General features: G+C 53.1%; 1 protein-coding gene across 1 annotated transcript in view; it reads right to left on the bottom strand.

Annotated features, from left to right (window-relative positions):
- LOC132817337 (uncharacterized) overlaps nt 1-12064 on the bottom strand; it is a 39518-nt gene that overhangs the window by 20161 nt on the left and 7293 nt on the right. Inside the window, exon 5 of the mRNA XM_060827749.1 lies at nt 11463-11658. Coding sequence (XP_060683732.1) covers nt 11463-11658 — 196 coding nt within the window. The remainder of the gene's footprint in view (nt 1-11462; nt 11659-12064) is intronic.

Genomic DNA, 12064 nt, shown 5'->3' with positions numbered 1-12064 from the left:
ATCACAGAGGGGGTAAAATCACAGAGGGGGTAAAATCACAGAGAGGGGGTAAAATCACAGAGGGGGCAAAATCACAGAGAGGGGGGCAAAATCACAGAGGGGGTAAAATCACAGAGAGGGGGTAAAATCACAGAGAGAGGGCAAAATCACAGAGAGGGGGGCAAAATCACAGAGGGGGCAAAATCACAGAGGGGGTCAAAATCACGGGGAGTAAAATCACAGAGAGAGGGGTAATATCACAGAGAGAGGGGTAATATCACACAGAGAGAGGGCAAAATCACAGAGGGGAGTAAAATCAGAGTGGGGGTAAAATCACAGAGGGGGCAAAATCACAGAGAGGAGGGTAAAATCACAGAGGGGGGTAAAATCACAGAGAGGGGGGTTAATCACAGAGAGGGGGTAAAATCACAGGGGGGGTAAAATAACAGAGAGGACAAAAATCACAGAGGGGGGCAAAATCACAGAGGGGGTAAAATCACGGGGGCAAAATCACAGGGGGATTAAAATCACAGAGAGGAGGCAAAATCACAGAGGGGTCAAAATCAGAGAGGGGGTAAAATCAGAGAGGGGTAAAGTCACAGAGAGAGGGGTAAAATCACAGAGGGGGTAAAATCGCAGAGAGGGGGCAAAATCACAGAGAGGGGGCAAAATCACAGAGAGAGGGGTAAAATCACAGAGAGAGGGGTAAAATCACAGAGAGAGGGGTAAAATCACAGGGGGGTGAAACCACAGAGAGAGGAGTAAAATCACAGGGGGAGGCAAAATCACAGAGAGAGGGGGTAAAATCACAGAGAAAGAGGGTAATATCACAGAGAGGGGATAAAATCACAGCGGGGGCAAAATCACGGGGGCAAAATCACAGAGGGGGGAAATTACAGAGGGGGAAATTACAGAGGGGGACAAAATCATAGAGTGGGGGAAAAATCACAGCGAGAGGGGTAAAACCACAGAGAGGGGGTAATACCACAGCGAGGGGTTAATATTTCGGTTTACACACAGGGAATTATTAACATTCGGAGTCAGGAAGATGCCGGAGTGTGTTACCGAGGTTTTAGTGACAGAGTACTTGGGAAACAGTTCGCGGATGTAAGGGGTCCCGATGATTGGGGGAGCCAGTGGATGTGGTTTGTGTGAAGTTTCGGAATGTCAGTGATGTGCGGATTACTCTCAGCCTCCGTGTTTAATTACATCAGCTTCCCTGCAATCTGCGGGAACTGTTCCCGAGGTGAGAGAATCTGGGAGAGGGACGCCATTCATCCGCTATTTCTAAGGTGACTTCCTGAAGGATTCTGGGAGGTCAGGGTTAGTCAGGGTCGGTCGGGGTATGTCGGGGTCGGTCGGGGTGTGTCAGGGTCGGTCGGGGTCGGATGGGGGTCAGTCGGGGTCGGACAGGGTCAGTCGGGGGGTGACGGGATCAGTCGGGGTCGGACAGGGAGTGTCAGGGTCGGTCAGGGGTCGGACGGGGGTCGGTTGGGGTGTGACGGGATCGGTCGGGGGTCGGACGGGGATCGGTCGGGGGTCGGTCGGGGTCAGTCGGGGTGTGACGGGGCCGGTCGGGGGTCAGATGGGGTTCAATCCCATCTGTTGCCCAACACTATTTTCCTACAAATCCTGATCTAGCTGTTCCCTGCTCCTTGTTCCTGATGAATACAGCCTGGATCAACTCTCTGTGTGTGTGTGTGTGTGTGTGTGTGTGTGTGTGCGCGCGCGCAGCCTCTCTGATGCTGTCTCAGGTCTGAGACTGTACAAGGCCTGAGGCTGTACCAGGCCTGAGGCTGTACAAGGTCTGAGGCTGTACAAGGCCTGAGGCTGTACAAGGCCTGAGGCTGTACAAGGCCTGAGGCTGTACAAGGCCTGAGGCTGTACAAGGCCTGGTCAGACCACATTTAGAATGTTGTGTGCAGTTTTGGACCCCATATCTCAGGAAGAAGGTCCTGACCCTGGAGTGTGTTCAGAGGAGGTTCATGAGAATGGCCTCAGGAATGAAAAGCTGAACATATGAGGAATGTTTGAGGACCCTGGGTCGATACTCGATGGGCTTTAGAAGGATGAGGGGGGATCTAATTGAAACAGGAGACAGTGAGGCCTGTAGATGTTGGAGATCAGAGTCAGGAGAGTGGTGCTGGAAAAGCACAGCAGGTCAGGCAGCATCCGAGGAGCAGGGGAATTGAATTCATTCCTGATGAAGGGCTTCTGCTCAAAATGTGAACTCTCCTGCTCCTCGGATGCTGGCTGACCTGCTGTGCTTTTCCAGCACCACTCTCTCGACTCTGATCTCCATCTACAGGCCTCACTGTCTCCTCCGTGAGAAACTTCTCAGCCATGATTGAATGGCAGACTAAATTTGATGGGCTGAATGGCCTAATTTCTGCCCCTGGGTCGGATGGTCTAATGGTCGAAGGGTTTAACAAAGTCCCAAATGGGAGGTGAATGTGTAAAAGTGCAGTGTGGGGGGGGGGGGGGGGGGGGGATTGGGGCTAGTGAAGTGAGCTGGACAGAGACCTGGTCAGCAGACCAGAAACCCAGCTGCAGGGTGTTGTCATGGGCTCAGGAAATGTGCAGTGATTGTGGTATTGTGTATTTATATCCCTCCCCCCACAGTGACACTCGGGTATGAGCTCCTGAAAGCAGACCTTTGGAAGTGAGGGAGTTGATGAAAGAACACAATTGTAATCTCTGGATTGTGAGAGAGTAGAGGAACAGGAGGTTAGTCCTGATGGATGGACGGAGAGACAGTGCGTTCGATTTCTGGGACATTGGGATGTGTTTTGGGGAAGGGTGGGACGTATATAAGGGAGATCTGAACTGGAATGGGGCCTGTCCCCTTGTTGCTGGGACAGTTGGATGTGAGCTATCTGACCATGGGGGGGACATGAAGTCATTGCCATCATCGAGACTTGGTCAGGATTCCCAGCTCAATATCCCAGGAGACACAGCAGGGTCAGCACAGTCAGAAAGTCAGAGTCCCACAGCACAGAGAGAGACCCTTCAGCCCAGTCTGCTCCGTGATGACCAGACTATCCCCATCTCCCTGCACTTGGCCCATATCCTTCTAACCCTTTCCTATCCATGGATTTGTCCAAATGCCTTTTAAATGTTGTTAATGTACCCACCTACCCACTGGCAGCTCATTCCCCGTGTGTACCACCCTCTGTATAAAAACGTTTCCCCTCAGGTTCCCTATTACTCTTTCCCCTCTCACCTTAACCTGATGCCCTCTAGTCCCTGATTCCCCAACCCTGGGAAAGAGGCTGAGTGTATTCACTGTATCCATGCCTCTCATGATCTTATAGACTTCTATAACATCCCCCACCCCTCAGTCTCCTACGCTCTAAAGAGAAAGGTCCTAGTTTATCCAACCTCTCCCTGTAACTTAGAGCCTTGAGTCCAGGCAGCATCCTTGTAAATGTCTTCTGCACTCTTTCCAGTTTAATGACATCCTTCCTATAGCAAGGTGATGAAAACTGAGCACAATACCCAAGTGCTGCCTCACCAACGTCCCCTACAACTGCAACATCATTCCCCAACTCCTATCCTCAATGCTCTGACTGATGAAGGCCAGTGTACCAAAAGCCCTGTCTCCCTGAGACTCCACTCTCAGAGAACTGTGCATCTGAACTCCAAGGTCCCTCTGTTCCACTACACTCCTTAAGGCCCTGCCATTCTCCATGAAACTCCTACCTTGATTTAACTTTCCAAAGTGCCAGACCTCACACTTGTCTAGATTAAACTCCATTTGCCATTTATCTCGGCCCACTTCCCCAGCTGATCAAGGTCCTGCTGAAATCTCTGATAATCTTCTTCCCTGTACACGATATTGCCTATTTTAGAGTCATCTGCAAACTTACTAATCATGCCTTGTATATTCCCATCTAAATCATTGATATCGATAACAAGCAGCAACAGGCCCAGCACCGACCCCTGAAGCACTCCCCTAGTCACAGGCCTCCAGTCTGACAAGCAGCCTTCCACTATCACCCCCTGCTTCCTACCATCAAGTCCTCCCTCCAGCTACCCTCCAGTCATCAAGGACTTCACCCATGGACCTTCAGGACCTCTCCAAATATATCAGCCAGGGCCCCGTCCGGCCTCTTGCAGTTTTCTTAGATAGTGGGATTCGAAGCCAGGTCCCCAGAACATTACCGGGTTTCTGGATTAATAAACCAACCCCCAATCCCACTGGGCCATCACCTCCACTCCCCCAAACATTAACTGAGACAGTCATAAGTGAGAAGTTTTGAGGCAGCGGAATTCTTGAAATCTCTCTTGGAGAGCTCGACAAGAGAGGGGATGGGCCTGGGTTTGACATTCAGTAATAAAAAGGTCAATCCTTTGGGCTTGTGTTCTTCCATCTGCTTCCCCACTTCCTAAATTCTGCTTTCAGTATCTCATTCCTTTTCCCTCCTGGTGGCTGTGGGACCGAGCAGGGGGCTGTGAGGCCGGGCAGGGGGCCGTGGGGCCGGGCAGGGGGCCGTGGGGCCGGGCAGGGGGCCGTGGGGCCGGGCAGGGGGCCGTGGGACCGGGCAGGGGGCTGTGGGACCGGGCAGGGGGCCGTGGGGCCGGGCAGGGGGCCGTGGGGCCGGGCAGGGGGCTGTGGGACCGGGCAGGGGGCTGTGGGGCCGGGCAGGGGGCTGTGAGGCCGGGCAGGGGGCCGTGGGGCCGGGCAGGGGGCCGTGGGGCCGGGCAGGGGGCCGTGGGGCCGGGCAGGGGGCTGTGAGGCCGGGCAGGGGGCCGTGGGGCCGGGCAGGGGGCCGTGGGGCCGGGCAGGGGGCCGTGGGGCCGGGCAGGGGGCTGTGAGACCGGGCAGGGGGCTGAAACACAGGAAAAGGGTCAAAGCTGGCCCTGAAATGGATGTTCTCCACGGGGGGCGGGGGAAGGCTGACCTTAATAAGACCCAATGTGGTTGGGCCAGAGTGGGCAGGGAGCAGATACTTTCAGCGAAATCGGTCTCTGAACAGTGGGGTGCATTCGAGAAGGAAATGTACAGAGAACAGGCCCAACATGGTCCAATCAAGTAAACAGGTAGGACCATCAAACCCAGTGGTGCCTGGACATCGAGGGATCCACAGCATTGGGTACGGACAGAAAGGAAGATGTAGAGAAGTTTGAGAATATTCCTGGTCAAAGACAAGAGTGGTCCTAAAGGAAGAGTGCTAAACTGGGGGAAGGCCAAATTTTGGCAGGAGCTGGGGAATGTAGATTGGGAGCAGCTGGTTGAAGGAAAATCCACATTCGATATGTGGGAGGCTTTTAAAGAGACGTTGCTTAGAGTTCGGAAGAGATATGTCCCTGTAAAAACAAAGGACAGAAATGGAAAGATTAGGGAACCACGGGTGACAGGTGAAATTGTGAGACTAGCTAAGAGGAAAAAGGATACATACATAAGGTTCAGGCGACTGAAGTCAGATGAAGCTTTAGAAGAATATCGGAAATGTAGGACCAATCTGAAAGGAGGAATTAAGAGGGCTAAAAGGTGTCATGAGATATTCTTAGGGAGCAGGGTTAAGGAAAATCCCAAACCCTTTAATTCACATGTAAGTAACGAGACGGTAACTAGAGAGAGGGTTGGTCCACTCAAAATCAAAGGAGGAAAGTTATGCGTGGAGTCAGAGAAAATGGATGAGATTCTTAATGAGTACTTTGCGTAGGTATTCACCGAGGAGAGGGACATGGTGGATGTTGAGGTTAGGGATAGATCTTTAATTACTCGAGGTCAAGGCAGCATAAGCAGGGAGGAAGTGTTGGGTACTCTAAAAGGCATTAAGGTTGACAAGTCCCCAGGTCCAGATGGAATCTATTCCAGGTTACTGAGGGAAGCAAGAGAGGAAATAGCTGGGGCTTTAACAGATATCTTTGCATCATCCTTGAACACGGGGGAGGTCCCGGAGACTGGAGATTTGCTAATATTGTTCCTTTCTTTAAGAAGGGCAATCAGGATAATCCAGGTAATTACAGACCTGTGGGCCTGACGTCAGTGGGAGGGAACCTGCTGGAGAAGATATTGAGGGATAGGATCTATTCCATTTGGAAGAAAGTGGGCTTATCAATGATAGGCAGCATGGGTTTGTGCAGGGAAGGTCATGTCTTACCAACTGAATAGATTTCATTGAGCAAGTGACAAGGTTGATTAATGAGGGAAGGGCTGTAGGTGTTATATACATGGACTTCAGTCAGGCATTTGATAAGGTTCTTCATGATAGGCTGCTGGAGAAGGTGAAAATGCATGGGATCCAGGGTGTACTGGCTAGATGGAGAGAGAACTGGCTGGGCAACAGGAGACAGAGAGTAGTAGTTGAAGGGGGTTTCTCGAAATGGAGAAAGGTGCCCAGTGGTGTTCCCCAGGGGTCAGTGTTGGGCCCACTGCTGTTTGTAATATACATAAATGATCTGGAAGAGGGCACTGTTGGTATGATCAGCAAGTTTGCAGATGACACAAAGATTGGTGGAGTAGCAGAAAGTATAAGGGATTGTCAGAGAATACAGGAGGATATAGATAGGCTGGAGAGTTGGGCAGAGAAGGGGCAGATGGAGTTCAATCCAGACAAATGTGAGGTGATACATTTAGGCAAGACTAATTCTAGAGCAAACTGTACAATAATTGGATAAGTCCTGGGGATAATTGATGAGCAGAGAGATCGGTGTGTTCAGGTCCATTGCTCCCTGAAGGTGACAACACAGGTCAGTAGAGTGGTCACAAAGGCATATAGTACACTTCCCTTCATTGGACGGGGTATTGAGTATAAGAACTGGCAGGTCATGTTAAAATTGTACAAGACATTGGTTCGGCCGCATTTAAAATACTGTGTACAGTTCTGGTCACCACATTACCAAAAGGATGTGGACGCTTTGGAGAGGGTGTGGAGAAGGTTTACGAGGATGTTGCCTGGTATGGAGGGCAGTAGCTATGAAGAGAGGTTGAGTAGGTTAGGATTATTTTCATTGGAAAGAAGAAGATTGAGGGGGTACCTGATTGAGGACGACAAAATCATGAGAGGTATCGGCAGGCTGGATAGCAAGAAGATTTATCCCAGAGTGGGGGACTCAATTACTCGGGGTCATGAGTTCAAAGTGAGAAGGGAAAAGTTTCGGGGAGATATGCATGGAAAGTCCTTTATGCAGAGGGTGGTGGGTGCCTGGAACACGTTACCAGTGGAGGTGGGAGGGGCAGGAACAATAGCGTCATTGAAGATGTATCTAGATAGATACATGAATGGGCAGGGAGCAGAGGGATCCTTAGAAAATAGGCAACAGGTTTAGACAGAGGATCTAGGTCAGTGCAGACTTGGAGGGCTGAAGGGCCTGGTCCTGTGCTGTAAGGGTCTTTATTCTCTGTTCTAACAGACCGAGGGGTCCGAACAGCAGGAGCCCTGGAAGTGTTGAGGGTTCCAGAGGACATGATGTTAATGAGTAAGGCTCATTGATGATCACAGTGAGAGAATCTCGAGGTGAGAGAGTCCGTGGGTGAATGAATCCTTGGTACTGGTGTTCCCTAGTGAGAGGGACAACATGAGCCCAGAAATTAGGGACAAGGTCTATCCCATGAATGTAATTAGCAGAGGCAGAGAGATGTTTCTCTGGTAGACCTCAGGGCCAGATGAAATCTATTCCCGGCCGTTGACTGAGGTGAGGGAGGAATCGGTCGGGCCACTGGCAATTATTCTCAATTCCTCACTGGGCAGAGGAGAGGTCCCAGAGGACTGGACAATACCCAGCGTGGGACTAGGAAGGGAGCAAGGGACATACCAGGAACCGACAGGTCAGTCTAACCCCAGTGCTGGGGAAATGTTTGGAAGCAGTTCTGAGGGTCGGAATTTGGAGAGGCAGGGATGGGGCAGTCAGCACGGCTTTGCCTGACCGTTTGAGTGACCGCTTTGAAGAGGTGACCAGGTATTTGTTGGAGTTTACTTGGAAATCAGGAGGGCTGACCTCTGCCACATTACAGACTGGGAGTGAAGATAAGAGCCTGTGGGGAACCAGGAGTGAGGGTGGAGGGGGACCGGGAGTGAGGGTGGAGGGGGACCGGGAGTGAGGGTGGAGGGGGACCGGGAGTGAGGGTGGAGGGGGACCGGGAGTGAGGGTGGAGGGGGACAGGGAGTGAGGGTGGAGGGGGACAGGGAGTGAGGGTGGAGGGGGTCCGGGAGTGAGGGTGGAGGGGACCGGGAGTGACGGTGGAGGGGGTCCGGGAGTGAGGGTGGAGGGGGACCGGGAGTGAGGGTGGAGGGGTCCGGGAGTGACGGTGGAGGGGGACTGGGAGTGACGGTGGAGGGGGACCGGGAGTGAGGGTGGAGGGGGTCCGGGAGTGAGGGTGGAGGGGGTCCGGGAGTGAGGGTGGAGGGGGACCGGGAGTGAGGGTGGAGGGGTCCGGGAGTGACGGTGGAGGGGGACTGGGAGTGACGGTGGAGGGGTCCGGGAGTGACGGTGGAGGGGGTCCGGGAGTGACGGTGGAGGGGGTCCGGGAGTGAGGGTGGAGGGGGACCGGGAGTGAGGGTAGAGGGGGACCGGGAGTGAGGGTGGAGGGGGTCCGGGAGTGAGGGTGGAGGGGGACCGGGAGTGAGGGTGGAGGGGGTCCGGGAGTGAGGGTGGAGGGGGACCGGGAGTGAGGGTGGAGGGGGACCGGGAGTGAGGGTGGAGGGGGACCGGGAGTGAGGGTGGAGGGGGACCGGGAGTGAGGGTGGAGGGGGTCCAGGAGTGAGGGTGGAGGGGGACAGGGAGTGAGGGTGGAGGGGGACAGGGAGTGAGGGTGGAGGGGGACAGGGAGTGAGGGTGGAGGGGGACAGGGAGTGAGGGAGGAGGGGGTCCAGGAGTGAAGGTGGAGGGGGACCGGGAGTGAGGGTGGAGGGGGTCCAGGAGTGAGGGTGGAGGGGGACAGGGAGTGAGGGTGGAGGGGGACAGGGAGTGAGGGTGGAGGGGGACAGGGAGTGAGGGAGGAGGGGGTCCGGGAGTGAGGGTGGAGGGGGGTGTAAACCCATGTCCTGAAGTGTTCCACAGCGCTGGCTGTTGGGCATTTTGCTGTTTGTGGTTTATGTTCATGATTTTGACTTGAAAGTTGGAACATTGTTGACTAAGTTTGGACAATATAAGAATGAGTGAGATGTGAAATAGCGAGGAGGGCAGCCTTAGATGGCAGGAGGATATCGATGGGCAGCTCCGTGACTAATGGAATTCAATCCAGATAAATGTGAGATGATGCACATGGGCAGGACAACAAGACCAAGGACAGAATCCTGGGAAACCCCAGGGATCAGAGGGCCCGTGATGTGTATGTCCAGCAACGGCAGTGACATCAAGTTAGGCCATGGTCTCATTCCAACGGAGGAACAGGCTTAAGGGGCTGAATGGCCTCCTCCTGTTCCTGGGAAGGAGGGACAGGGTCACATTGAAGAATGATTTAGATGGGCACTTCCCACAGGAAGCAAGGGCAGGGACTGCTGGCCTTTGCACCCTCACTGCCCACTGGAGTAGTGCAGGATGATTGGAGGGTGGCAAATGCTATTCCCTTGTTCAAGAAAGGGAATAGGGTAACCCTGGGAATTACAGACCAGTCAGACTCACATCTGCAGTGGGCAAAGTATTGGAGAGGATTCTGAGAGACAGGATTTATGATGACTTGGAAAAGCATAGTTTGATTAGAGATAGTGAGCCTGGCTTTCTGAGGGGCAGGTCATGCCTCACAAACCTTATTGAATTCTTTGAGATTGATGAAGGTTGAGCAGTGGATGTGGTGCACATGGACATTAGCAAGGCATTTGGTAAGGTTCCCCATGGTCGGCTCATTCAGAAAGTAAGGAGCTATGGGATACAGGGAACTCTGTCTGTCTGGATACAGAAAGTAAGGAGCTATGGGATACAGGGAACTCTGTCTGTCTGGATACAGAAAGTAAGGAGCTATGGGATACAGGGAAATCTGTCTGTCTGGATCCAGGATGGGCTGGCCCAGAGAAAACAGAGGGAAAGGATTCAGCCTGGAGCTCGGGAACCAGTGGGGTTCCACAGGGATGGGTTCTGGGAGCTCTGTGCTTTGTGATCTTTCTAAATGACTTGGGTGAGGGAGTGGAAGGGTGGGTTAGTGAGTTTGCCGATGACACGAAGGTGGGTGGAGTTGTGGATAGTGTGGGGGGCTGTTGTAGGTTACACCAGGACATTGACAGGACGCAGAGCTGGGCTGGGAAGTGGTAGATGGAGTTCAACCTGGAAAGGTATGAGGTGATTCACTTTGGAAGGTTGAGATTGAATGCAGATTACAGGGTTAAAGGCAGGTTTCTTGGCAGTGTGGAGGATCAGAGGGATCTTGGGATCCACGTACATAGATCCCTCAACATTACCATCCAAGTTGACAGGGTTGTTAAGAAGGTGTATGGTGTGTTGGCTTTCATTAACAGGGGGATTGAGTTTAAGAGCCGCGAGGTTATGCTGCAGCTCTATAGAGCCCTGGGTAGACCACACTTGGAATATTGTGTCCCGTTCTGGTTACCTCATTACGGGAAGGATCTGGAAGCTTTAGAGAGGGTGCCGAGGAGATTTCCCAGGATGCTGCCTGGACTGGAGGGTGTGTCTGATGGAGAAAGGTTGAGGGAGCTCGGGGTTTCTCATTGGAGTGAAGAAGGATGGGAGGGGAGTTGATAGAGGGGGACAGGATGGTGAGAGCAGCGCAGTGGCACAGGGGTGAGCGCTGCTGCCTCACAGCGTCAGGGACCCAGGTTCAACTCTCTGTGTGGAGTTTGCACATTCTCCCCGTGTCTGCGTGGGTTTGCTCCCACAGTCACAACGATGTGCAGGTCAGGGTGAAGTGGCCATGGGAAATTGCCTGTAGTGTTAGGTGAAGGGGTAAATGTGGGGAGTGGGTTTGGGTGGGTTGCTCTTTGGAGGGTCGGTGTGGACTTGTTGGGCTGAAGGGCATGTTTGCACACTGTAAGTAATCTAAGAGAGGCAGAGAGAGAGTGGATAGGCAGGGACATTTTCCCAGGGTGGAAATGTCTGTCATGAGGGGAATAATGTTAATGTGACTGGAGGAGGGTTTAGGGGAGATATCAGAGGGAGGGTCTTTACACAGAGAGGGGGGGGTGGGGGGAATGCACTGCCAGTGGTGGGAGTAGAGTCAGAGACATTAGGGATATTTAAGCGACTCTTGGATAGATACATGGGCGATAGTAAAATGTAGGGTATGTAGGTTAGTCTGATCTTACAGTGGGATGAAAGGTCAGCACAGCACCGAGGGCCGAAGGGCCTGGACTACTCTCTGGTCTGAGTCAGACTGTGGGCCAAGTGCAAGACAATGGGATGAGAATGATTTGCTGGTTGGTTTTGACCAGTGAGGATCCGATGGGCTGAATGGCCTTTTGCTGTAGTGTTGCTCTCTGTGACAAACCTTTGAAAGTGTGGGTTTGTTGACGTTGTTGAGGCGAGAGAGGAAGGTATGAGAGTGACAGTGAGCCCCGCGAGAGGCTGACCATCTCCATAGTTACCTAGGCCCCACAGCTCCTCACACTGTAACTGGTGTGACTGACACATCCCAGTGTAGCAGTATCCACGGTTACCCTCACACTCAGAACCATCCAGACGGTAAACATTCCCGGGACAGTAGGCAGATGATCCGGTGCAGTATTCCGGAAGGTCACAGGACCCCGCGGCAGCTCGGCACACTGTCCCAGCCGACAGGAACTGTGGGTCAGAGAGACGGTCAGTCACACTGCCATAGGGCCCAGGGACAACAGTGTACACACACACACACACTCACACACACACTCACACACACACTCACACACACTGTCCCAGCCGACAGGAACTGTGGGTCAGAGAGACGGTCAGTCACACTGCCATAGGGCCCAGGGACAACAGTGTACACACTCACACACACACACACACACACACACACACACACACACACACTGTCCCAGCCGACAGGAACTGTGGGTCAGAGAGACGGTCAGTCACACACACACACACACAGATGTGGGTGGGTGCGGGTGTAAGAGGGTGGGTGTGTGTGGGTGGGTGAGTGGGGATGTGGGTGGGTGAGTGTGGGTGGGGGTGGGTGTGTGTGGGTGGGTGAGTGGGGATATGGGTG

This window comes from Hemiscyllium ocellatum, chromosome 1 (assembly GCF_020745735.1).
Source record: "Hemiscyllium ocellatum isolate sHemOce1 chromosome 1, sHemOce1.pat.X.cur, whole genome shotgun sequence".
In the NCBI taxonomy this organism is placed as follows: Eukaryota; Metazoa; Chordata; class Chondrichthyes; order Orectolobiformes; family Hemiscylliidae; genus Hemiscyllium; species Hemiscyllium ocellatum.
The sequence above is the reverse complement of the archived record's forward strand: the minus strand, read 5'-3'. Positions and strand labels throughout refer to the sequence as shown.